We start from the raw sequence: 27,175 nt of genomic DNA on the forward strand, positions 1-27,175 counted from the left end.
AGTCACTTCCTAACTTGGCCAGTCCAGGAGCACTCAGAACCCACTGAGGAGGTTTGTCAAAGCTGTCTCTTTAAATTCAACCCCAAGTTCTTCCCAGGAGCCTAGCCTATTTCCACTAAAGGACTGCTGGTTTCTTTTCTTCTAACCCCAGGCCAGCAAGAACCATCTTTTTGCAAAGCAAGAAAAGGTCAAGTGGAGAGGTGCTTATTCCTGCCTTCTCTTTGACTCTTTTCAAAAGAAGGAAACAAATGGGTAAGATGAAATGTGCCCTGGGAGAAAGCAGAAGGTTTATCCATCAAGCTGTTTTGTTCCCTTTGATGGAATAGGTTTCAAATAGCTTTCCCAAAATAGGAGTAGGTTGTGCCATATCTGGGTTATAGAGTTCATGTGTTTTAAGGGGCCCATTTAAAAGTCTATAACCACCTGAAAATGTGAGCAGAAAGGAATCTGTTTTTGTCACAAGCACCAGAGACTCCATCATCCCTTGCTTTTCATCCACATTTAACTGGAAGGGTATACATATATTTCTGAAACTTCAGGGGTGGTACAACCCATGAGGGAGCACCTGCAACACAGATTAGTGGAGAACAGAAAACAAATTGGTATTGTGTGTAGCTTGTTTCCTCTGAAAAATTGAATACATGTACCATACTCTCAGGTCACACCTGCTGGATTATTCCATCCAAGCTGACCGTGAACCCAGCAATGTACCAGACCTTGAGGGGACAGCAGAGATGCCCAGAGGCAATGAAGGTGCAATGTACTGGTTTGAAAATGAAGACAAGAGCTCAAAGAAAGGATGAGTTGTGTTGGATGGAAGCAGGCATTGAATCTAGCATGATTCTAGCATGTTCCTAGAAGAACAATGATTCTCCTAACTTCCATGTCCCTGCCTCTGCCAGCCTGTGGAGTTCCCAGATGATCACCCTATAATGCTGAACCCAAAGAGACCCCATCTCTACAAAAATTTTTAAAATGAACCAGGTGTGTTGGCACATGCCTGTAGTCCCAGCTACTTGAGAAGCTGAGGTGGAGGGATTGCTTGAGCCCAAGAGTTCAAGACTGCAGTGAGCTATGACTGCACCCTACCTGGGTGACAGAATGAGACCCTATCTCTAAAAAGAAAAAGAAGTGGGCAAAGGGCATGAACAGATATTTTTCAAAAGAAGATATACAAATGGCCAACAAGCATATGAAAAAAGGCTCAACATCACTAATCATCAGAAAAACGCAAATTAAAATCACAATGAGATACCATCTTACAACAGTCAGAATGACTATTATTAAAAAGTGTAGGCCGGGCGCGGTGGCTCAAGCCTGTAATCCCAGCACTTTGGGAGGCCGAGACGGGCGGATCACGAGGTCAGGAGATCGAGACCATCCTGGCTAACACGGTGAAACCCCGTCTCTATTAAGAAATACAAAAAACTAGCCGGGCGAGGTGGCGGGCGCCTGTAGTCCCAGCTACTCGGGAGGCTGAGGCCGGAGAATGGCATAAACCCGGGAGGCGGAGCTTGCAGTGAGCTGAGATCCGGCCACTGCACTCCAGCCTGGGTGACAGAGCGAGACTCCGTCTCAAAAAAAAAAAAAAAAAAAAAAAAAAAAGAAAAAGTGTAAAAACAGCAGGCATTGGAGAGGATGTGGAGGAAAGGGAATGCTTACATACTATTGGTGGGAATGTAAATTAGTACAGCTTTATGGAAAACAGTAGGAAGTTTTCTCAAAGAACTAAAAATGGAGTTACCATTTGATCCAGCAATCCCACTACCGGGTATCTAGCCAAAGGGTAAGACATTATTATATCAAAAAGATGCCTGCATTTGTATGATTATCACAGCATTATTCACAATGGCAAAGTCATGGAATCAACCTGTGTCCATCAACAGGACTAGATAAAGAAAACTGTGCCATATATACACCATGGACTACTATGCAGCCATGAAAAAGAATGAAATCATGTCCTTTGCGGCAACACAGATGGAACTGGAGGCCGTTATCCTAAGTGAAATAACTCAAAAACAAAGTGAAATACTGCATATTCTCACTTACAAGTGGGAGCTAAAGAATGGGTACGCACGGACATACAGAGTGGAATAACAGGCACTGGAAACTCCGAAAGGTGGGAGGGTGGGAGGTGGGGGAGGGTTGAAAATTACCTATTTTGTACAATGTTTACTATTTGGGTAATGGGTACACTAAAAACCCAGACTTCACCGTGACACAATATATGAACTTGTACTCCCTAAATATATAAAAATCAAATAAATAAATTAATTAATTAATTAACTAATTTTGGGAAGAGGTGCTGTAGAAGAGAGGCGTCCAATTCCACATCTGGCCTTGCCACAGGCATAGGAGCTGCCACTTTCCCCCGTCCACCTGAAGTGATTTCTACCGTCTCATTGATATGTTTTCTTTACCATTCATTTTCTTGGCTTCCTTTCCCTCCTCCTTTCCTGATTTCTAATTTATTGAAAAGTTTTCTTTGTTCCCATATTATTCCAACTGATTTGGAAGTTAAACATTCTGCTTATATTCTTTAAGAAGTTATTCTTAAGCGTTCAACGTGATTCTTTAACAGGGTTGAAATCTGATAGATCACTTTGTTCTGGCCCTATAGCATGCGAGACTCTCAGACTCCGATCCTTGTAAATTCTTATCTTCTGTATTTATTGTCTTCTAATCTTTTAGTTTCACTGCTTTTTAAAACTCCACCTAGATCAGTTATCAATGTTATTATTTATAATAAATACTAATTTGGATTTGTCAACATGTTCACGGACTTCTGTCTTCATCGTTTTCTGTATCCCACTCTCTGCTTTTGAATTCATTTCCATTTTTCCTGATGATCAATCTTTAGTTACATTTTTATATTCAAATGAGGGCCTGGGACTTGTGTTTACACTTTCAGAATCTCTAGGTGTGCCTGAAAAATGTCCTTTGTGCTCAGCAGTTCGTTAGCCTTAGCACTTTAAGGTATCATTCCATGTTTCTCTGGAATCTCTGGTTGCTGATCAGCTATAGTGCTTGGAAGACCACCAGCTGCCCGCCTGCTTCCTTTCCTCAATCTGTCACTTATCGCAGTGACTCTTAAGATTTTCTCATTGTTTTTGAAGTTCAGAAAATTCACTGCAATATAGCTAGGTATGAATTTGTTTTCATTTATTCTGGAGTCAGTGGAGGGACAGTGCAGGTGTAGGGGGTGGAGTCGGTGGAGGGACGGTGATGGTGGAGGTGGTGGGGTCGGTGGAGGGACGGTGATGGTGGAGGTGGTGGGGTCGGTGGAGGGACGGTGATGGAGGAGGAGGTGGAGTCGGTGGAGGGACGGTGATGGTGGAGGAGGTGGAGTCGGTGGAGGGACGGTGATGGTGGAGGAGGTGGAGTCGGTGGAGGGACGGTGATGGAGGAGGTGGTGGGGTCGGTGGAGGGACGGTGATGGTGGAGGTGGTGGGGTCGGTGGAGGGACGGTGATGGAGGAGGGGGTGGGGTCGGTGGAGGGACGGTGATGGTGGAGGGGGTGGGGTCGGTGGAGGGACGGTGATGGTGGAGGTGGTGGGGTCGGTGGAGGGACGGTGATGGAGGAGGTGGTGGGGTCGGTGGAGGGACGGTGATGGTGAAGGGAGTGGGGTCGGTGGAGGGACGGTGATGGTGGAGGTGGTGGGGTCGGTGGAGGGACGGTGATGGTGAAGGGAGTGGGGTCGGTGGAGGGACGGTGATGGAGGAGGTGGTGGGGTCGGTGGAGGGACGGTGATGGTGGAGGTGGTGGGGTCGGTGGAGGGACGGTGATGGTGAAGGGAGTGGGGTCGGTGGAGGGACGGTGATGGTGGAGGTGGTGGAGTCGGTGGAGGGACAGTGATGGAGGAGGTGGTGGAGTCAGTGGAGGGACAGTGATGGAGGAGGTGGTGGAGTTGGTGGAGGGACAGTGATGGAGGAGGTGGTGGAGTCAGTGGAGGGACGGTGATGGTGGAGGTGGTGGAGTTGGTGGAGGGACAGTGATGGAGGAGGTGGTGGAGTTGGTGGAGGGACAGTGATGGAGGAGGGGGTGGGGTCGGTGGAGGGACAGAACTAAATGTGTTTCAACCATCAGAGGGATGGTATGCATTATTTTGGGGATGTTTCTCTAGATGATCTCTCTCCTCTCTATCCAAGGTCTCTTTCAGATCTTCATCTGGGCCTTGGGATGCAAACTCCCTTTTGTGTTTTCTGCTCACAGTTGTTTTCCCCTGGGAGCTCGTCTTCAGCGGAGGCTGTGTTCTGTGAACTTCCACACTCTGGAGCGCAGGGAATGCAGAGAAGGGCCTGGGGTCTGCTCTGTCACAGGCTCACAGGTTTCACCTCCACCACCCACACCGCTACCCCTGCTGGCCACCCACCACCTCCACCATCACCATCCCTCCACCGACCCCACCACCTCCACCATCACCGTCCCTCCACCGACCCCACCACCTCCTCCATCACCGTCCCTCCACCGACCCCACCACCTCCACCATCACCGTCCCTCCACCGACCCCACCACCTCCACCATCACCGTCCCTCCACCGACCCCACCACCTCCACCATCACCGTCCCTCCACCGACCCCACCACCTCCACCATCACCGTCCCTCCACCGACCCCACCACCTCCACCATCACCGTCCCTCCACCGACCCCACCACCTCCTCCATCACTGTCCCTCCACCGACCCCACCACCTCCACCTCCACAATGTCCACCTCCACGACCCCTAACACCACCAACACCTCCAATACCACCACTTTCCCCAACCTCTCGACCACCAGTACTATCACCTCCACTGTCACCACCATTCAAATATTTCCACTTGTGTGATTGCGAAGAAAACCTGGAATTCAGCAAGTTGTGTGATGCAGGAAACCTCTTCATACCTGTTGGGAAGGGGTGTCACCACCGAGGTGGTACGAGGTTAGAAGCGGATGGAAATCAGATGACAACAGGGGGAAGGCCACAGTCCGAAGCAGTGACAACACAAACATCAGTGAGGGCAGGGGCAAAGCAGGGTGCCCTCTAGGGGCTTTTGTTTCAGGGGTGAGGCTCAGGGGTGCAAGGCCAGCAATACTTGATATAATTCGATTGCACAAAAAGAAAAATGGATGAAGATACATGTTTCCACAAGGTTTTGAAATAGGGCATTCAAGGGTTATGCTGTTGTCATAGTTTCAGCTAAAGAAAATGGAATAGATGCCAAACGCCCCCGTAAGCTACACTGAAATGTAAAGCACCAAGGCTAGGTTTATTGAGTGATTTTGAAACCAGTTCTGCCAGCAGGAATCCTCTACCCTTCTCTAAGCCATGAATCATGGCAACAGAAATGTGTAGGCAGTGAAATGTTCAGGCCTAATCAGCATCAGACTTGAGAATCGTGAGCCCAGTAGTCGGTCACCACAGGCAACAGTCAAAACAAAATGTCTCTCTCTCTGAGAAACACACTCGGTGAGGATCACAAACCAGGTGGGCTGGTTTTTCCTTTTTGATGAGAATTGCACAAACTAGTATTGATCAGAATTCTTAGATGTGTAGGCTTCTTCCAATCAATACTGCAAATGGGGGGTACATGTCTATGTAGAGTTGCATGTTTTATGCATCCCAACTATCAATAATAAATAAAAATGTAAATCAATCAGAAGAAAGAAGGATCTTCCGAACCTCTCTATGCAAATGGCCTGCAAAATTGATCAAAGAGTACATAGTCAAAAATTGCAAGAAGCACGTATGATGAAATGTGACAGGGAGTTAATAAAAACATGATGTCGCTTTCCTGGATTTTGTGATTTTTTTTTCAGCTTCTAAACATTTGTAATTTGTTGAGATTTATTTTCTCCTTCTAAAAAATATTCTCCAGTGTACTTAATTTTGTATTTGTAGCCTTCTATTCTAAAAAATATTCTCCAGTGTACTTAATTTTGTATGTGTAGCCCTCTATACTAAAAAATATTCTCCAGTGTACTTAATTTTGTATGTGTAGCCTTCTATTCTTTTGTTAATGAGGATCACAAAAACTGTGGGAGCTTCAGGCTTCTCGAAACTTGGATCCACCCTGCACAAAAACACTACAGCGACATGTGGTATTAAACTACACATTTTCCAATAAAGGAAGGAAGTTACCGCTCAAAGGAGAGGAATATGCTGAGTGAGACCTCGGCCAAAGCACTGCCAGCCTTCTGGGCCGATAGGTAGACACTGGCCTTTAGCCTGCAGCAGAAAAAACCTGCATCCCAGGTATTGCTGTGTGGTAGGACACATCTTTCATACTACATAGCCATCAGGGCAGTTCCATATGGGATACGGTATTGTTATATTAGCTACAAATATCCACAAACAAGTTTTTCTATAAACACAACTTTTTATTTCTCTAGGATAAATATCTAGAGGTAGGATTTCTGGAGTCATAAGTGTATGTTTAACTTAAAACACTTATGGGACTTTATTTTTCAGAGCAGTTTCAGGTTCACAGCAAAATTGAGCAGAAGGTACAGAGATCTCATAGAGCCCCTACCTGAACACACACACACAGCCTCCCCCATCATCAACATCCCCTACCAGAGCAGCACATTTGTTATAATTGGTGAACTTACATTGACATATCACAGTCACCCAAAGTCCATAGTTCACGTAAGGGTATATTCTTGATGTTGCATGTGTTTAAATGTTTAAGAAAATTCCAAACTCTTTTCCAGACTATTCCATTTTGCATTCTCACCAGCAGGTTACTGTGGTACTGTATCCTCACCAGCACTTGGTGTTGTCAGTATTTTTAATCCAGTCTAACAGGTACTTGATACCTTATTGTAGTTTTATCTGCAACTCCTAATGACCAATGATTTTGAGCATCTTTTCATGTGTTTTACAATTTTTTGACTTTGTCTTTTTGTTTCAGAATTCTATCCAGGATTCCACATTGTATTGATTTGTTATTTCATCTGTTCTATTATAGTCTGTAGCAGTTCCTCAGTTCTTTCTGGTTTACCTTAATCATTTGGTTAAGTTGGTGCCTGCTATTTTTTTCCACTGTAAAGTTACTATCTTTCCTTTTATAATTGGTAAGTGTATTGAGGGAGATACTTTGAGACTATACAGATCTTCAAAGTTTCTTCTCAATGTATGTGACTAATTTTAGCATTGGTGGATCTTGCATGCCTTTAATTTTATGGTGTTTGCCTAACAGTGATTCTCTATTTCCCTTCTTCTGTCTACATTAATTATTTGCAAATTCTACTGTGAGGAAAAGCTACCTCTTCTCTCTGATTTATTTATTTGACTATATATAAAGGCATGGACTCATGAATATTTATCTTATTCTATGGCTCAGGTCACAAAAAAGAATATTAGTAATTTTTATGAATAAATATTTTATTTATTTTTTCACTATTATCAATAGTTTTGGGGGTACAGGTGGTTTTTGGTTACATGGATGAGTTCTTTAGTGGTGAATTCTGAAATTTTAGTGCACCTGTCACCTGAGTAGTGTACACTGTACCCAATATGTTGTTTTTTATGCCTCACCCTCTTTCGTACCTCTTCCCACCTCGGAATTCCCACAGTCCATTATATTGCTTTGTATGTTTCTGCATCCTCATAGCTTAGCTCCCACTTATAAGTAAGAACATACGGTATTTGGTTTTCCATTCCTGAGTTACTTCATTTAGAACAACGACCTCCAGCTCCATCCAAGTTGCTGCAAAAGACATTATTTTGTTCCTTTTTATGGCTGAGTTGTGTTCCATGGTGTATATATACCACATTTTCTTTATCCATTCATTGATCAATGGGCACTTAAATTGGTCCCATATCCTTGCACTTGTGAATTGTTCTGCTATAAGGATACGGTCCCATATCTGCAATTGTCAATTGTTCTGCTTTTTTGACTTTTTAATTGTGGCCATTCTTGAAGGAGTAAGGTGGTATCTCATTGTGGTTTTAATTTGCATTTCCCTAATGATTAGTGCTGTTGAGTATTTCTTCATATGTTCGTTGGCTGTTTGTATATCTTCTTTTGAGAAACGTCTGTTCATGTCCTTTGCCCACTTTTTGATGCGATTATTTGTCTTTTCCTGCTGATTTGCTTGAGTTCCTCCTAGATTCTGGACACTAGTTCTTTGTCAGATGCATAATCTGAATATTTTCTTGTATGACAACACTATACTACACAATACAACAATACAATACTACACTGCATAATACAATAATTACAATACAATACAATACATCTACACATCACAATATAATAAAAGGAAAATTTAGTAAAAACAAACAAATAATAGAAAGAATTTTCTACTTGGAAATTTAAAAAGCCAGGAGCCAACTTGAAGGAGTCTCCAATTGTCCATACTGGAACAATCTGCACAATTACATAAATAATGGTAACACTGGATTTTAACTCATAGAATAAAATAAATAGTCATGAGCACATACTGATGTAAATAAGTAATCAAAGAAGTAGATGGGGAAGAAGAGACCGTTCTTCTTCATAATTGTATTCTAATTAATAAATGTAGACATAAGGAGGGAAATGAAGAATCCTGAACCTTTTTTCACTAAGTTTTTAAGAAATATTGCTCTATTGTTGCCTTGCCTTGTGCATTGGTTTTGCTGCTGGTCTAACTCTTTCATTTTATAGAATTATTTGTACTTTCACCCTGCAGATTATAAGAATTTCATCTTCATCTTTGAAATCTAATAGTTTTATTAGGAACCGCCTCAGAGTTGATCATTCTTGGTTAATTTTCCCAGGTAGTCAGTCAGTCCTTTCAATATGTAGATTCGGATCTTTTTCTAATTTTGGAAATATTTCTTGGATTATAGTTTTAAATATTAGTTCTGCTGTGTTGACATGTTTTTCTTCTTCAGGGACTTCAGTAATAGTAATATTATTCCTTCTTAGCCTATCTTACATTTCCCCTACTTTTTCTCCCACTCTTTCCTTCTTTCCTTCCTTCCTTCCTTTCTTCTTTCCCTTTCTTTCTTCTTTCTCTCTTTCTTTCTCTTTTCTTTCTTTCTTTTTCTTCCTTCCTTCCCTCCCTCCTTCCCTTCCTTCCTTCCTTCCTTCCTTCCTTCCTTCCTTCCTTCCTTCCTTTTTCTTTTCTTTCTTTCTTTCATTTCTTTCTTCCTCTTGCTCTGTCACCCAGGGTGGAGTGCAGCGGCACAATCTCAGCTCACTGCAGCCTCCACCTCCTGGGTTCAAGTGATTCTCCCACCTCAGCCTCCTGAGTAGCTGGGATTACATGCTCCTGCCACCATGCTCAGCTAATTTTTGTATTTTCAGTAGAGACAGGGTTTCGCAATATTGGCCAGGCTGGTCTTGAACTCTGACCTCAAATGATCCACCCACCTCAGCCTCCCAAAGTGCTGGGATTACAGGTGTGAGCCACTGTGGCTGGCCCTCTTTACACCATTTTCATTCTGGTAGCTGCCTTCCTGCCTTTCTCTGATGCCCCTTTTTAAAATCTGCATTTGATTCTATTCTCCTTTGGGCATTCTGTAATTTAATTTTTATTTATGAGACAATTTTGTCTTTTTCTTCCATTTCCTTCTGAATTCAATCAACTTTTATAAACTTTCTCCTTGTTTATTGTCCATTTCTGTTTCTAGTTTTTGAGTTTCTATTCCAAAGTGTTTTATCATATCCTAAAATACTTGAGTACACACAATTCTGTTTGAAATGTAGATTTACAGTTTTCTTCTTCTTTATGATTATTTTTTGAGGACAGATTTGTGTAAAAGTTCATTTCATGACTTTCTGCAAATCAAGCTCTCTGTGGATTTAATTTTTTTCTTGTTCATTTCAACGATATTGAGGTGTTTTAAATGATTCCTGGTTTAATGGGACCTTTTTCTGTCTAGCAAAGGTCAGATGATTTATAATAGGGTTTTGTTTTTGTTTCTTTGTTTCAGTGATGTTGCAGGGTTTGTGGTGCTTCTGTCTGGAAGAACCTAACTCTTCCCTTTTACTTCTTTTCCTCATCACTGCCCAACTGCTGGAAGATGCTTTTTCCTTCTCTTTTTCCTTTACTCTCCCTCCAGAAGTTGTGCTTTTGGAAGGCCATCTCTTAAATCATGCATGCTCCATTAAACGGAGTCTATCTCTTTTAATCAAGAGTCTGGTCCGTTAAATGGTGGGTACGTTGGAACTTCTTTCCTGCAGTCGGCTCTGATCTGTCCAGTTTCTTTTTTATGTATTTTTGGATTTAGGGTGATTTTAATTCCCCTGGTATCTCTCCACCTCTGGAGCACCCCTTGCCTGCAACCTTCCTTTGTCTCCCTAGCTTACCTTGTCCATCTGAGCAAATTCCACATGTTTCCTGATACTAAAATGTAGAGACTGTGGCTGTTTGTTTCTCCTCCAGCAGCTCATGCAGTTTTATGCCGAAAGTTCAGTAGAGGGCTTTTAAAAAGTCTCTTTTGAACTAACTACTAATGGAGGTGGCCTCTAAAATTTCTTGGTTCCGAAACAATAGGCATTCCTTCCATATCTCTACTAGTTCTATCACAAGAAAATTATAACCACCTGAAAATATTGTCCCTTTAGAGCTTACAGAAACATGCGGTGTCATGCGTCTGTTAACTCTAAAGGAACAATGTTTTCTAAAGGGAAAATGTAAATGAGAAACTACATTGGGTTCTGGAGTGTTCTGTCTCAATAGAAAGTGAAGAAGATTATTTCACCTTCTGTTTGGCCTAGACCTTAAGTTGGAAGAATCACTAAGAATATCAGAGACCACTCATTTGCACAGAAATTTTAAAAATCTTCACTAGACTTTTCTAAGAACTGAGATCCTGGTAGTTTCCTGTCCGATGTCCTAAGTCTCGGCTTATGCAGAGTTGAAAAGACTGAAGTGGGAGAAAAATATTTGTTATGACTGAAAGTTTTTAGTAACATCCTCCAGTCTTTCCTTTGTGGTCCCCTGGCCATAATGCAACATTGAAATGCGACAGAATGAAAGGTAAGTTTTCGCTTCAAACTCATTTCCTACCAAACCTTCTACTTTGAATTGTCATGAACAAGTCCCACCTCTCTATTCATTCCACGTTTAAAAAACACTTAAATCTATACTTCTAAAATAAGATTTAGGACAAAAATAAACTAGGAAGCAACTCAGGAATAGAGAGTTTTAAAAGCTATTACTGGCCCAAGTAGATGGAATTGAATCTTTCACAGTCTGAAAAGCTGTTAGAATCACAGATAATTTCATCAACTTTATCCTGGGAGATGAAGCTGGCAGCTTCCTACCATCCTCTGTAGCTATTTTCTGGAACTTCTTGATTTCTTGAAGAACAAGGAGACAAAGAAAGGAAACGTGGTTAAAGACACTGGTATTTTAGACGTAGGCCAGAACTCATGGAAATTTGATGGAAAGTGTAGGTGGAAAGATATATGACATGACCAGCGACTAGAAGAGCTGTCTGTGATTGTAAAATTTTTTTGAAAGATGGAAACTAAATTTTATTCAGGAGTCAACCATGTTCCAGGCACTGTGTAAGCCTTTACCTGTGAAGCCTTTACTCTTTCCTCCCCCTGAAGAAACAAACTCACAGAAATATCTTGACATATGGAATGGCTGGTGGACCATTTCCCACGTATCTATTGAATTTTGGCATTGTTTTCAATCAGAGGGACCAGCTTTCTTTGTTGGGAACGATCCGTCCTTTCAAGGGAAGTTTAGCATTGTAAGACAGAGATAGGGCAATTGGGTTTATTGTCCAATATAATAAAAATACCTCCAGGCGAAGGTCATGCAAGCTTACTGCCTGATATCAATGTTTTGAGTTCCCTAAGCTACTCTACTGTAACTCCAACACTGAGGGTAGAGTCACTGCCTTGCCCTCCTGTGGTTCCTGGGGGAAAGAGGGGCTTAGAGAACTGAGTGACTCCTGCTGCTGTGGGTCCTGCTACGTTCTGGCCCAGGAATCATGGGTCTTCTTCCTAGCATTCGTGAAACTGCAGCAGAATAATCTGTTAGTTTGCAACTATGGTAAATTGTTAGACCCCTTAACAATTCTTTACACTAGTATCATTCCCATTTTATTGATAAGAAAACAGAGGCCAACAAAGTTAAACCATGGTGAGGTTAAAAAATGATACCAAAGATTTTTACCTCCAAAGCCACCAAATGCTGCCTCCTCTTAGTAGTGGGATGAAGGGTGATTTTTATTTTCATCTTTACAGTTTTCATGACTGTCTAATTTTGGCAATAAGCATATCACTTTTTTATTAATTTCTGATTTTGAGATCGTTGTAAACTCACATGAACTTGTTAAGAAGTAATACAGAGAGATCCTGTGTACCACTTCCCCAGTGCCCCACAATGGTAGTAGCATTTTGCAAAGCTACACTACAACCACTTCATACCCATTAGGATGCCAGTTATCACAACAAACAAAGACAGATGTTGGTGAGGATGCGGAGATATTGGGACATTTGTGCACTGCTAGTGAGAGTGAAAAATAGTGCTGCTGCTGTGAAGCAAAGCATGACAGTTCCTCAAAACTACAGTGCAATATCCTGACCAGAATACTGGCATCAATACGGCCAAGATACAGAATATTTCTGTCACCACAAGGTTCCTTCATGGTGACTTTTACCTGCAACCAACACTTTCCCCTCACCTATACCTCTCCTTAACTCCTGGCAAATACTCATGTCGTCGCAATTTCTGTACTTTTTCAAGAATATTATACATATATAACATATGATATGTATCCTTTTGGGATTGGCCTTTCTTGCTCTGCATACTTTTTCTAGAGATTCAGCTATAGGCTTTTCAGCATAGCAATAGCTTATTCTTTCTTACTGCAGAGTAGCATTCCATGGCAGGGATGTACCAGTTTGTTGAACCGTTCACCTGTTGAAGGACATCTGAGCTGTTTCATTTTATTTGACTGCTACAAATAAAGCTGCTGTAAACATTGGGGCACAGGTTTTTATATAGAACATGTTTTCATTCCACATGCGTAAATGCTCAGGAGTGTAATTGCTGAGTGTCATGGTAGCTACAGGTTTGGTTTTTGAAGAAACTGCCCAAATGTTTTCTTTAGAGGCTGTGCTATTTCACGTCACCATCAGCTAAACGTAAGAGATCCAGTTGCTGCCTCCTGCCATCCTTACCAGCATTCGGCACTTTCCTTCTTTCTAACAGCCCTTCTGTTAAGTGTGTGGCAATATTTCACTGTGGTTTTAGTTTGCATTTTCCTAATGGCTAACGATGCTGAACACCTTTCATAGGCTGTTTGCCATTTGAATATACTCCCCGATGAAATGTTTGTCTCTTTCCCATTTTCATATTCAATTCTTGTTGTTTTCTGTTGAGTTCAGAGTTCTTTATATATTTTACATAGGAGTCCTTTGTCAGATATGTGGTGTGAAAATGTTTTCTTCAGGTCTGTAGCTTGTTTTTCCATTTTCTTCAAAGAGTGTGTTGTAGAAAAGAAAAAGTTTTCAAATTTAATAAAGCCCAGTTTACAAATTTTTTAAAAATAGATCTTGGTGTCTAGGCTAAGAACTCTTGCCTAGTCTTAAATTGCAAACATTTTCCCCTGTTATAAAAAAAGTTGTGTAGATTTGTGTCTATGCTCCATTTTGAATTTGTTTTTAGATAATGTACAAGACTTAGGCTAAGGTTCATTTTTGCCTATGAATGTTAAATTTAGCCTTTATAATTGTTTTATAATTGTCTTGTCCAGAATTGATTCAAAGGAGTCTGAAAAATTAAGAACAATGCTATAAGCAAAAAGTCAAGAACTGGGAGCAAATAGACTGAGATCATATAAAAATGCATAGAGGGAGCCGGACGTGGTGGCCCACGCCTGTAATCCCAGCACTATAGGGAGGCCGAGGTGGGTGGATCACCTGAGGTCGGGAGTTTGAGACCAGGCTAACCAACATGGAGAAACCCAGACTCTACCAAAAATACAAAATTAGCCGGGCATGGTGGCGCATGCCTGTAATCCCAGCTACTCGGGAGACTGAGGCAGGAGAATCGCTTGAACCTGGGAGGCAGAGGTTGTGGTGAGCTGAGATCGTGCCATTGCACTCCAGCCTGGGCAACGAGAGTGAAACTCCATCTCAAAAACAAACAAATAAAAATTTATAGAGGGTAGACCTGTAGCATTACTAGAGATAGTTCTGAGTTTCCCATAAACTCAATGTAAAAACAGAACTGTGATCTGTTATGTGATCTTTGTCTCCAACATAATGACAAAATTGTTAATAAGAAGTGGTACAAACATCCTTGGTCTTGAGGATTAAGAAAAATGAGAAAAGTCCTCATGAAAAGGACTCTGTACAATGAAGTAAACCACATCTTCATCAACATGCTAGAACTAGGGTGGCCTTATGATCTAAAAATCAGCCAAAACTGAGTACCTTTGAGGGTGAACAAGGCACTATCAATAAAAACGCTGGGACAAAGGTATAAACTCAAACTGTCTCCAGGAAGCTGGGGCTGGATTCACTTTTTAACAGTAACAGTAACTCCAACATTGGGCTGTTACACATCCTGAACCTCAAAGTAGGCCTCCCTCAGAACCTAAATGCAGCTGGGCATGAGCGTTCAGTGGCAGGGGAATGCTGTATGTACTGTGTGCCATTCTCATGCTGGAAATCAATTTCAGAATAGAAAATTAGAGAATATTTTCCTACCTCTGACTTGACGTTCAGCTACTACCTTATAAAACACATACTTGGGACAAAGTTCTTGTCTGTGCTGAATGACCCTTTGTCCATTAGCAGGTACCGTTGGTAGGAAGCCCATTAATTACAATCCCTGAGAGTCAACTCATCCATTTGGGGTATGACATGAGTCCTTACAAGTCAAAGTGATGTGTTCCCAATTTCTAATCCAATAACTCATTGTGTCTTACAATGTATAGGGTCTTAATACATTAAATGTGAAGGGTGGACTCAGACAGTGTTGGTGAATTTCAATGAAAAAATACCAAGAGTGACACATTTGAGCTAGTTTCTGAATGCCAGGTCCTCATTCAGAAGGTTGGCAGGCAGCAACATCACCTAACCATCCACTCTATTTTAATTATTTCAAGAGATCGCACAGAGCTTGATATTGAAGAGTGAACCATGTTCAAGGAAGAAGAAATCACCCCATAAAAACCTTCCAGCTTGTGTTACAATCGGATGCCTCTAAGATGGAAAAAAAGGCACACAGAGATCTTCCCTACTCAGGTTCTGGTCAAATCTTTCTCCACTTAATGGAGCATGGCTTCCAACTGCACCTGGAGGTGAGCAAGTGTGGGGGCAGAGGGGAAACGGACAAATGCGGTTGCAGGGAGCATGGAATTACACCAGTGGGGCTTCTGGCGTGTTAGGCCCTAGGCCATGTAAAAGAGAAGTTATTCTGACACTTGTTAAAATAGCGAGGAAGACTTCATTTAAGTCTATTGTCAATGGGAGAGAGCTTGAACTCAGCGACTCTGCGTACAGCAGGGACAGGTGGGGACAATGAACAGAGGGAAGGAGCAGATGGAAAATTCATACCAGAAACTTAGTTAGGCATCAAGGGTACAGGGACTCTCGTTAAACTGACCACAGGATTTCTGGTCAGCACTGGGCTAGGCAGATCAAAGATAGGACCAAGGATAAGGTTCATTCAAAAAAATAAATAAATAAAAGTGGGGGTGCAGCGTGCTCAGAGGAGCCTCGCCAAAGTTTGGTTAAGGTTAAGGTCCTTTTTCACCTTAAGCAAGTATTCAAACAATTCAAAAGTACTACCGAGACAGTATTTTTCCCATTGACTGGCAGGTCGTGGATGGCTCTCCATCCTCCTGCATGACCTCACAGGCAGAACGTGTAACCTGTAGCAAACCAGTGACTCCCATCACCCTCCCCACTCACAGGCAAACTGCCCTATCCAGACCATCCTCAGGCACAACTCCCTCCCCGTGCTGAGCGCCATCTCCCAGGCCCTCCTCCTGAAGTTTCCCTGTGTCACAGTGCACACATGTGCTGTCCCAGGCCAGCCGGACATCACAGCTCCCTATGTCACCCCAAGGCAGCTTCTGGCCAGGTTTCCCTGCTTTTTCAGCAGATTCACCTCCCCTAAGGGTTTTTTTGTTATTGTTTTTTGAGTTTTTTTAGAAAGTCTCTGTGGAGAGAGGCAAAACTAAGAAATGGCTATTTAAGTCCTATGCCCATATTTTAACCAGATGATTTGTTTTCTTGCTATTGAGTCTCGGGAGTTGCTTAGATATTTTGGAAATTAACTGCTTGTCAGATATATGGTTTGCAAATATTTTCTTCTATTCTTCAGGTTGCCTTTACACTCTGTTGTCTCCCTTGCTGTGCAGAAGATTTGCAGTTTGATATAACTAATTACAAGGAGCCATGTCTTGGTCCTGTGTCTCCTAGGTCGGGTCTCCCACACGTGTTTCACTCTCTGGCTTCCTTTCTCCATTGCTAACAAACAAGAGGCTAGGCCAGTTACTCATCCTTCCAGGGTCCCAGGCATGGAGGGAGAGCAACGATACTGTGAGGATGACGGGAGGCTTGGAGTATGAGGAAGAAGGTGGGACAGGGCATACTGGTTTCTCCTTACAAATCTTTTCCTCATATAAAGTCCTTAATGAAAACTACCATTTGTACTCAAAAGAAAGAACCTCTCGCCCCCTAAGCACTCTTCACTTTCCCATCCTATAAGATGTATCAGAGCTAATGCATCACACGAAGAAAAGAAATCTAACGAGCTTCCTGGGCATTCACTGAGCCAAAGTCACCGTCATGACTGTCACCTGCCGGAGCAGGGCAGAGCCGTCCACAAGAGGCAGAAAAGCATGTGCAGGCCCTGAGCTCGAGCACCATGATGGCACGTGGGGACAGCCTCAGTGAGGGAGGGGAGCAGAGCCCTTGGTCCCCTCGGATCACACCGGAGGCAAACAGGGTGCATGAGGGGAGTGCACAGGGACGACGCTGGCTAGAGTACCCAGTCGATCTGGATTCCACACTTTCCAAGACAGGTTTCATCCACTCTCACAGGAACAAAGATGCATTTTGACAACATACTAGCATTAATAAGCTCATAAGCACCTAGTGGTGCCCCTTGATTGTTCAACAAGAAGCTCACAGAGTAGACGCCAAGCTCAGGCCCTGAGCGTGGACGAAGGTGGGAATCTGAAGGTGGACGGCAAGTCAACTTCCTCTATTGTCATCTAAGGCTCTGAATAAAATATGTACTGCAGACATCTGATTCCAATTTAATTATCTTTTCCAACAAAGGCAGCTTGGGTTTGACAGGCAACAGGAAAGGCAAGTTAATCGCAGGCATCTGCTGATTAGCATACTCTTCCCACAATTACCTCGCGGCTGCCATTCGCAGCTGTGCCCGCCTCACAGGCGCGGCAACAAGGGCTCAGGAGGGGGCTCAGCTCCAGGGTGGGAGCAGTGAGAATGGCCCACTCCACTCTCATCTTGAGGTCCATGGCAATGCGTAGGTGCCCACATACCTCTGTCTGGCAACCGTCCTCCAAGAGAAGGCTGTTCCCACGTGCCAGTGTAGCCAGAGGGTGAGAACTTGTCTTCATCTCCACCCTATTTGCAGTACCCTAGGAACCAAAGAAAGCCAGTAGCACCAGCCACCTCTGCACTATGTACGATCTTTCATTTAGAAATAGATCACCCCACAGCTCTTCAACCCTCTTCTTGCTAGATCTTTTGGTGAAAACACACACACACACCCCCCACCCTCCCACCTTGGGCCTTTGCTTACACTGTGCTCCTGAAGCTACTTTCTTCTCACATGCAAATGTCTGCTTCTACCTACCCACCAATGCCAATTCAAGCAGGTCCTCCATGATCTCTGGCTTTCATCCTGCAAGCTGGAAGTAATCTGTCAGTCTTACAAACTCCATCCCCTTGGCGACTCTTCTTTCTTCTCCTACAATCGCTTTCTAATGTGCATGTTTAATTGTCGGTAGTGGAGTGTGTTTCCAAAGATTTCCACAACGGTATCTCCCATCCCCCAGGCTCGTTCGCAATGGCCTTGATTCTCCCTCCACAAGAGGCAGAGGTGTTTGTTTCCTCTCCCCTTGAATCGGACCTGACCTTGTGATTGCTTTCACCAATCAAGGCAGCAGAAGTGATGTCCTTAAATTTCCAGGTTTGGAAAGTAAGAAATAATGCAGCTTCTGCTTGTATACTCCGGGAGAAGTCAGCTGCTATGTAAGAAGGCCAATACCTAAGACCACCATACTGTAAGAAAGCCCATGTTGGTCTCACAGGGAGGCCACATGGAGACTGAAATGCCGGATCAGCCCCTGTGTACCAGCCACCCAGCAGAAGCACCAGGTTCGTGAGTAAAATGATCCTTCTTGGACATTCCAGTGCAGGCAGATACTAGCTGGAGTGAAGATGAATGGTTTTCACCAAGCACTGCCCAAATGGCAGAATCATGAGCAAATAAATGATTGCTGTTGTATTAAGCTGCTGAGTTTGGGAGTAGCTTGCAATGCAGCCATGGATAGCCAAAGTATTTGCCTTGATTAGCTAAGAGTGGACGGTCTTGGGTGTCAGCTGGCCAGGGTCAACGTCCTGGATCAGCCACTTACTAGCACTGAGACCTCGAGTAAGGGCCCAGATAAACACAATAGCAGTGTGTTGTTTGATTTCTTCGTTCAGCCAGCATGTTTCAGAGCCTTCTCTGGTCCTGGGCTGTGCCCAATAGTTTGCATTTGACACAGATGAATATTACCACTGAGAAGATCCCAGACTTCTCCCACTATCTTAGCGTTCCTGGGCAGAACCCAAACCTCCTCATGAATCATGCTGCCTTTTAAGAGCAATGACAGTAGTTTGCCGTGACTTAGGGAAATAAAAGTATTTTATCATCTTATAAGTGCAGTTTAAAGGCATAGTGTCCTTGTCAAAGGAAAATTATATCTCATTTTCCTTGATAAGCAATCAGTTTAGACTGATTAAATTATGATATGTCCATACAATTGTTGAAAAATAATGAGGAATTACCTATATACAAATATAGAAAGATCTCCCAAAATACACTTTTAAGTGAACAAAACATGAACTGTGTGGTGTGAATAAATGATTCAGTTTGTATAAAAATAAGGAGCTATAAGTATATTTGTATTCATCATAATTGAAAGAAGAGTACACAGAAACAGAGGACTGACCTTTGGGAATCAGGAGTGGAGGGCACACTGAATTTTAGACTTTGCCATATACTCTTTGGCTTCTTTGTTCTGCCGTGACTGGGTTTTACCTTCATAATTTTTTTTTTTTTTTTTTTTTTTTTTTTTTTTTTTTTTTTTGAGACAGAGTCTCGCTCTGTCGCCCAGGCTGGAGTGCAGTGGCGCGATCTCGGCTCACTGTAAGCTCCGCCTCCCGGGTTCACGCCATTCTCCTGCCTCAGGCTCCCGAGTAGCTGGGACTACAGGCGCCGCCACCACGCCTGGCTAGTTTTTTGTATTTTTTAGTAGAGACAGGGTTTCACCGTGTTAGCCAGGATGGTCTCCTACTTTCATAATTTTTAAAACTATTTAAAAAAATTCCCACCACCTTCGTAACATCGCCCCAGTAATACCTGTGTGGGACAAAAATGTCTCCTGCTCCTTATTGTGAAATTTGAATTTGGTTAGTTCAAAGTGGAATTTGGTTATTTGGAGTTTGGTTCAAGAGGAGATGGTTTTTTCTGTATTTGTTTCCTGTGGTTGCTCTACAAACTACCACACATTGGTGCCTTACAACACCAAAATCTATTCTTCAAAGTTCTGGAGGCCAGAAGTATACAATCAACTTCGCTGGGTTGAAACCAAGGTGTCCACAGGCCATACTCCCTCCAGAGGGAAGAATCCAGGCCTTAGCTCTTCCAGTGGCTGGCAGCTTTGGCAATTGTGGCTCTTGGCTGCACCACGATTTGCAAAGGCTGAACCTTTGCAAATCTGTGTCTTAGTGCGTTTGGGCTGCTATAAGAAAATACCACAGACTGAGTAGCTAATAAACAACAGAAATTTATTTCTCACAGTTCTGGAGGCTGGGAAATGTTAGATCAAAAATGCCAGTAGATTCAGTCTCTGGTGAGGGCCTGTTTCCTGGTTCGTAGATGGTCATCCTCACACGGTGGAAGGGCAAGGGAGCTCTCTGGGGCCTCTTGAAAAAGGCACTCGTCCCATTCATGAGGACCCTGCCCTCATAACCTAATCACTTCCCACTTCCCAAAAGCCCCACCTCCTAAAACCATCACATTAGGATTAGGTTTCAATATATGAACTTGTGTGTGTTGGGGGGGGCGGGGGGGCACAAACATTCCGTCTGTAGCACTCTGCCTCTACCTTTACATCACCTTCTCCTCTTCTGTAGGTAGTTAAATATCTGTTTCTTTCTTACAGGGATACATGCGATTGTCTTTAGGGTCTACCAGATAATGCAGCATGATCTTCCCATCTCAAGACCCTTGACTTAATCACATCTGTGAAGACCCTTTTTCCAAATCAACTAGCATGCACAGGTTCCAGGGATTGGGACAGAAACGTCTTTGTGGGGGGAGGTGGTATTTGTCTCCCTACCATAGGAGGTGGTATTTGTCTACCTACCGTAGCTGGTGGTATTTGTCTACCTACCGTATCTTCTATTTGGACCAGAATACAGGACCAAATGCATGCATGAAGTCGTTCATAAATTCCACAGATATTTAAGTGCCTGTTCTATGCAGAAACCGCAAAAGCCCAACCCCTGAGTTTTGAAAAGAGCTTGATCATCCTAGCAGGGACTGAGCACAAGCGAACCTTTGCAAATCGGTCCCCTCCCACACACTTCCTAAAAGGAGGTAGCATCCATCTCTAGAGGGGCCAGGGAAGGGATGTCCGACTGCCACAGACAGGCTCCCCAGCCCTTCCTAGCACAACAGAAGGTGGGGAAGCCGAGGAAGGCACAATAGCTCATCTGGGCTTTCCCGGGGCTGCTCACTCGCTTGCAGTCTAGTGAGAGTTTATGCACTCAGTCTGCTTTTAAAGGGCGCCAGTAATACCCTAGCCTCCCTTCACAGGGTTGCTGAACCTCACCTGCTCCATCCTGCAGTGCTGGCTGATGCCAAGGACTTTGGTCTAAAAGTCACAAGTACTCAGGGCTCACATCCTCATCCTGCTTTCATTTCATCTGAAAAATCATTGCACAAGCCTGCACTTTTCTGTGGGGAAAAAAAAAGAAATATATATATATAAATGCAAGCTCTGAAAGGGGTCTTTATTATCTGCGTAGCGACAGTTTGCTATAAATAAAATCACCCTGTTTTGCTATTTTATGATTAATAGCTCAACATTCTCACAACAACATTGGCCTTGTTGGCATCCTGGTTCCTTGTTTGCAACGAGCCTGAATGATTCCACAACCTTTCTCTGAATGTGAATTAAGTGCACAGGGTTTTAAACAAAAGAAATGTTGCCTCTTACCACACATTCATATGCAAAGTAATCAGAGCTGCAGCATTCATGCCCATGAATTTCTCATCTCTGGTCGAATATCTGATCTTCATTTTCATCAATTATGCCAAATTAGTAGGATTTATTCTGGGATTGTGTTGTTTGCAGTCTGGTCCTATGACCCCAGGCCTCTCCTGACACCTGCCCAATGTGAAAAGCACATAATTGGTGCTAACATGTCTCATTACTAAGGGTGTGCCCCCACTGGGCTTGACATGCATCAGACAGACACACAATCTGAATATAGAATGGGTTATTTTTTTCCATTCTACAGTTGAGCAAACTAAGGCACAGCTCTAGTTAGGAGTTTGTCAAGATCCGACAGTGAGTCAGTGGAAAATGAAGGAGAATGTGTTTTGGAAATGGCTGTGGCTGCTTTGAACTTCCAGCCACGTTTCCCTCCCTCCCTCATAGAATTCGAAAAGTGAACCTTATCAAGAACAAGACCTTCCACGTTGGATAACAGGTTGCTTTCCCAGAGACTGGAAGGGGTGAGCAAGTATGATGGGCAGCTCATTGATTGATGGACAGATGTTTGAGAGTCCCGAGTAACGATGATGAAACCCTAGGATAGGTGGAGGCGTGCAGGCTGAAGGGTCCGGTCACGAATTCCCGCGATGTGAAGGCAGAGAGGGTGCAGAGTCAGCGGAAACTTGCATGCTTAAGAGTACACCATACCAGGCGGAGGTTTCCAGTTCTCTTCTTTCCTGGATGTTACTGACTGATGTATGCAATTTAATAAAATGAGCTGGCTTCTTAAGACACAAACCGTGATGGCTACACCCTGGCCCTTCTCTCTCGCCTCCCTATCGTCGTTTCCACTTCTAGGTCAGTGGCTCCTGAATAGCTTCCAGCCTTGCCAATCATGCCGTGGCCCACAATCAGCTACAACAACATGGATCAGACTAGAAACATCTTTCTGTGCAAGCCAACCTTCCTGCCCAGGTTTTCCATTTCCCTCAGTGGCAGCACCATTGTTACCCCACAGGTTCATGAGATTCAAGTCACTCTCTCCTCTGCATATATGCAGCATCCATATGTCCTGGAGTTTCTGCAAACAGCCCTGCTTTCAAACCTTCTGTTTTAGTGTCTGACCATGTGTCAATGCTTGTATCTTGATTTTGGACTGAGAAGACAAAAAGACATAGTGACTATACCTGTCAATAAGCTGGCACGGCGGTCTTGTCTTCCTTCCTTATGCCTCCCAATCTGAATTTATTTCTAGTTACCAGTGCAGGAGTTCCTGTTCTCACAGCTGGATTTTGTAATAACATCAGCCCCCTCCATTTTGCTTTTCATGAGTCCATCAAATAGATCCTCCAAACATAATTGCCCTTTATTCTCTCAGCAAAAGAACCCCAAAACATAAAAAGCAAAACAAAAAAACCCCAAAAACCCACAGTACCTTTCCGCTCCCAACCAGACGAATTCACCCTCGTTATCTCGGGGCTTCCTCCTCTAAAGCCTTCCATCTGCTCCAGCCCCCACAGGCCTTTACCTCCCTGAAACAACATGACACTCATTTTTAGTTTTAGAACTTAACTTCCAACCTTCTAAGCTGCTTTATTATTTGTCATCTCTCAAAAGAGGTTTTAAGACCCCTAAAGAAGCACAGCTCTTTAGCTGTTTTTGGACACCTTTTGTCATGGGAAGCTGGTTTCGGCCAAATTGTAAGTATTCAACAATTATCTTTTAAGTGAGATGTGATTGGATAGCTTAGTATGTGAAATGAGTGTCTCTCATAAACCAGTTCCCTTTACATGTACAGCTATTTAAAGAGATAAACAATATCATTATTTCCCAGAACAAAAATGACCACATGATGAATAAGGCTTTATGAAAAAAACATGGACAAGCTTGTCTTGCTTTAGAATAAAGGTGGGTAAAAAAAAAAAAAAAAACAACCAACTTTGGGGGCTGTTTGCATTTTATATGTAAACAGTGACATCTGCTGGTGAACACGCACAGCACTGACACGGCACCTTGAAGTGGATTCAGGGTTCAGAAGCACGAACTTCATTGAGTCTTTCATCACCGTCCTCTCAGAGACACCCAAAGGCCCCTTGTGAGACCCCAGAATCAGGTCATGTCCGCATACTCGATGATGATGGATGTGTTATTCTGGGAAATCATGCAATTTAATTAAGACAGTGCATCGATAATTAAAACGATTCTCCCTGTATCGGTTTCATTAGCCCAGTTTTAACTTTTAATAGTCTTCTCTTATGATACATTTTCCCCTTGGAAGATTCCTGCCTGGCTTCCCGAGGGGAAGTGCTTAAAAGCATCAATCTCATCACAGTTCAGCAATCAGGAGATAATTTTGTTCCCTAATTCTGTTTTTCCAGCATGTTTGTAAACAATGCCATCAGGGATAAAAGTGTTTGAAGCTGAAGCTGGGGCTGCCATCCAAACGTGGAAAGCGTGCCAGAGGACTGTCTTTCCCGGGCCCGCTCCACCTGCACGCCACAGAGACGAAGCTCAGCTCCGGGATAAGGTAAATATCAAGAGCCACGCAGCAGCATGTCTTGCATTCAAAGCAGAACAGCGGGTGGTTTTGTTGGCCAACCTGGCTGCATGGGAGAAAGCCAAGCAACACCATTGATTTAAGCCTCAGGAAAAACCAAAAGTCTTTGGCCACCTCAGGTTGTAAATCTGGCATCAGATGTCAGAACCTTGTATGAAAGCAGAGACTACTAGGTTCTGCTGTCGCTTGAAAGGAATAGCCCAAAGAAAAGCCTGACTCCAAAGAAGGGCTGTCCCGGGCTCAGGACCCCAGAGCGACTACATGCCTGGGCCGGGAACTGCGGGGAAGGCAGCCCAGAATGGTCACATCTCACTCTGCAGCCCCCTCACCGGACAAGGACACCTCCTGTCAGGTTCCTAGTTCTAGTCATTCTTCCTTGTCTCTGAGACCTGTCCCTCTTTTCATATCATTTCTACGGCCACCCCTGGTTCAGCCTCAGGTGCCTCGGAGAACTCCCTGGCCAGGCCCCATGGGCACACTCTACACACACGATTGAACAAGACCTCTAAACGAGACCGCAAAGCAGGCCCGTTTCCTTCAGGTGACTGACGTGGGAACTCAGGCTGAGAGCAACAGACCAAGCAGACACAGCTGAAAAGTTGGAGCCAGGACTCCAACCAGGATCTGCCTGACTTTAAGTAACATGCGTTTCCCACCAAACCCATGTCATAGCTTTCCCCAGCTCTCAAAGCTTCAATGACCCCACTGCCTACTGAATTCAGTCCCAGCCGCCAAGCCAGGGGCCGAGCCCTCCATGCCCTGCCCTGCCCTACTCTTCAGCCTTGCCCAGCTCTTCTCCTCCATGAACATCCCTAAGTCCCCCCCCACACTCAAGACTCCCCAGGAGTGTCCCTTTGCTCATCTGCAGTGTCCTTTCTACCAACCCATCTGCCCTTTCCAAGTCCTGCTCACTCATCAATACTTCTGTGACCGCCCCGCAGTGAGAGCACATTCTCTGCTAAACCCTTATGCTTCCACCGCACTTACGTCAGAGTTCTTTACACAGAGGGTCTCCCCCTGCTAGACTGAGCCACCTTGCAGGAAGAGGCTGTGCCTGGATTTTCACATCTTTGTATGTCCTTCCATTCTTAGCAAAGGCACCTGGAATTTAATCAAAATCACCAAATATGTGTTGGACGGATGAACAGGTGGACAGATTTTAAATAAATAATTTATCTAGGCTGTTACCTCTCAGGATGCAGGAAAATGTATTTGATTTATAGACATACAGAAAAAGTGACTACATAGAGTATAATAAAGCAATGTTGTGTTTGGAATAACAGCAACTGATTAGTATCTATTACGTTACACTGATGTCGTATCTCTACCATTAGACTAACAAGTCTTTATGTTTCACAAGGGCAGGGACAATGTCTACAGCTGCAGCTGCCAGATCAAGCTGGAGTCCCTCCCTGATTTGATGCCATAAAGTAGGAGCTCTCAGTCGCCATAGGAGGAAATCACACCCCAGGCTGCTCACTAGAACCTCTGGGAAGAAGCAGAGCTCCCCACCATAAGTCACGGCTTTGGGGTCAGAGTCTCTGGATCCAAGCCTGGTTCTGCTACCTGAGCCTCTCTTGAGTCTCAATTTCCTCCCTAAATATAAGGATGATAATCCCTGTCCCATGAGTTGCACTGGGGAATAAATGTGATCCTCTACACAGTGCACTCAACAGAGGGCATGACCTGTGGGAAGGGTCCCATTAGTGCCAGCATTGCCAGTTATGCAGTGAATATCACTCATGTCTCAGCTTCTGTATCAACCAACAGCAATGCAGAGTTATCCCACCTGTAGTTAGTTGAAAGTAGCTGGTGCTGACTATACTTCTAAGTTCTTACCAGTTGTCACTAGACCTTGTCAAAATGGGAAAAGACGGACTTCTGATAAACTCACAGTCAACTTATAGGCAATTTTAATAGAAAAAACCATAATGAACTGCAGTTTTTAAAAAATCTACAATGAGGTATGAGCTAAAACAGGATTCCATAGACTTGAAGTCAAAGTTCATAGTGAATCTCTTAAAACCTTACCTCCTTTTGCCTTTTAAATATTATTAGTATGTTACATTATAATTCATCCCATGATAGTGTTTTCAAGGCATTGGGGTTCCTGAATGCTTCAGATTGTCTCCTATGTCCTTCAAAGATACCCCATAATAGTGTAGCTCCGTGAGAATGAAGTGGTGGCTCTGCACCCCCAAGGTGCCAGGAGAGTCAGGTCCACCCAGTCATGGTGTGCTGCCAGGCGCCAGACCTCCGTCTCTTCCTACCCACCATGCAACTTTACAGACCAGGAAGGCACTCAAGGGCAGCACAGCCCTGGGGACACATCCCAGTGCCTTATGCTCTGGTGTTCAAGACTGCCTCAGCATCCACTTACTGTGCAGAAGCTAAGGGAGGTGATCACCTCCACAGACCTATCCTCAACAACAGCTCCTCTATACTAGAAGATACTAGAAACAAAAGAGCTGTGCTCCTCTGGGCTGAGTTAGGAACTGGAGCTGTCCATCGCAGTGGAAGGAACTGGGTCAGCATTTGCACTAGCAATAAGTTCTCTGGCCTGTGGACCATGAGCCACGGGGATCCTTCAGCACCAGTGAAGGCAAAGTGACTTTGAGTGCTTGGACTCCATTCTCGGCAGGTTCACTTTTTATGCTGTCAGACCCGTAAACAAATGTTCACCCCTTCCTGAAGCAAAGCAGGAGAGGACATTGTTGATCTATCAGGGCATCCTGATAACATTCTGCCTCCACAACCAGCCAGTGTTTAGAGACACACGCTAGCTCTACTCAGCCGGGAGTGTGAACACTGCTCATTGCTGATTAGGTACTTTAAATCATGAATGCTCAGAACAATCACAAGATATATATACACTTACACATATACATACACCGCCTGTACACTCAACCAGAGGACACACATTGGTGGCTGCAGAACTCCATTATGACAGCATGGAACTTCATTTAGATCATTTCTTTTTTCATATGACACCTCCAATTTACATTTCAGTGTTGTTCGTGATGGCTATTGCCTGAATGTTTGCATTCCCACGAAATTCATGTGTTCAAATCCTAATCTGCCACGTGATGGTTTTAGAAGGTGGGCCTTTGGGGAGGTGATTAAGTCATCAGGGTGCAGATCTCATGAGTGGGATGAGTGCTCCTGTGACAGAGACTCAGCTCTCTGACTGTCTTTCTGCCT

General features: G+C 43.7%; 1 protein-coding gene and 1 long non-coding RNA gene across 2 annotated transcripts in view; one reads left to right on the plus strand and one right to left on the minus strand.

Annotated features, from left to right (window-relative positions):
* Positions 1-15,636, plus strand: part of LOC141407155 (uncharacterized) — an 86,566-nt gene extending 70,930 nt beyond the window's left edge. Inside the window, exon 2 of the long non-coding RNA XR_012414683.1 lies at positions 15,052-15,636. This is a non-coding gene — a long non-coding RNA (uncharacterized lncRNA). The remainder of the gene's footprint in view (positions 1-15,051) is intronic.
* Positions 15,637-19,966: 4,330 nt separating this feature from the next.
* Positions 19,967-27,175, minus strand: part of LOC102133587 (uncharacterized) — a 73,095-nt gene continuing 65,886 nt past the window's right edge. The window contains exons 3-4 of the mRNA XM_073998430.1: positions 24,962-25,075; positions 19,967-23,568 (exon numbers count right to left, since the gene is read on the minus strand). Of these exons, the coding sequence (XP_073854531.1) occupies positions 24,963-25,075 (113 nt within the window). The 3' untranslated portion in view covers positions 19,967-23,568; position 24,962. The remainder of the gene's footprint in view (positions 23,569-24,961; positions 25,076-27,175) is intronic.

Source organism: Macaca fascicularis, chromosome 7 (genome assembly GCF_037993035.2).
Source record: "Macaca fascicularis isolate 582-1 chromosome 7, T2T-MFA8v1.1".
In the NCBI taxonomy this organism is placed as follows: domain Eukaryota; kingdom Metazoa; phylum Chordata; class Mammalia; order Primates; family Cercopithecidae; genus Macaca; species Macaca fascicularis.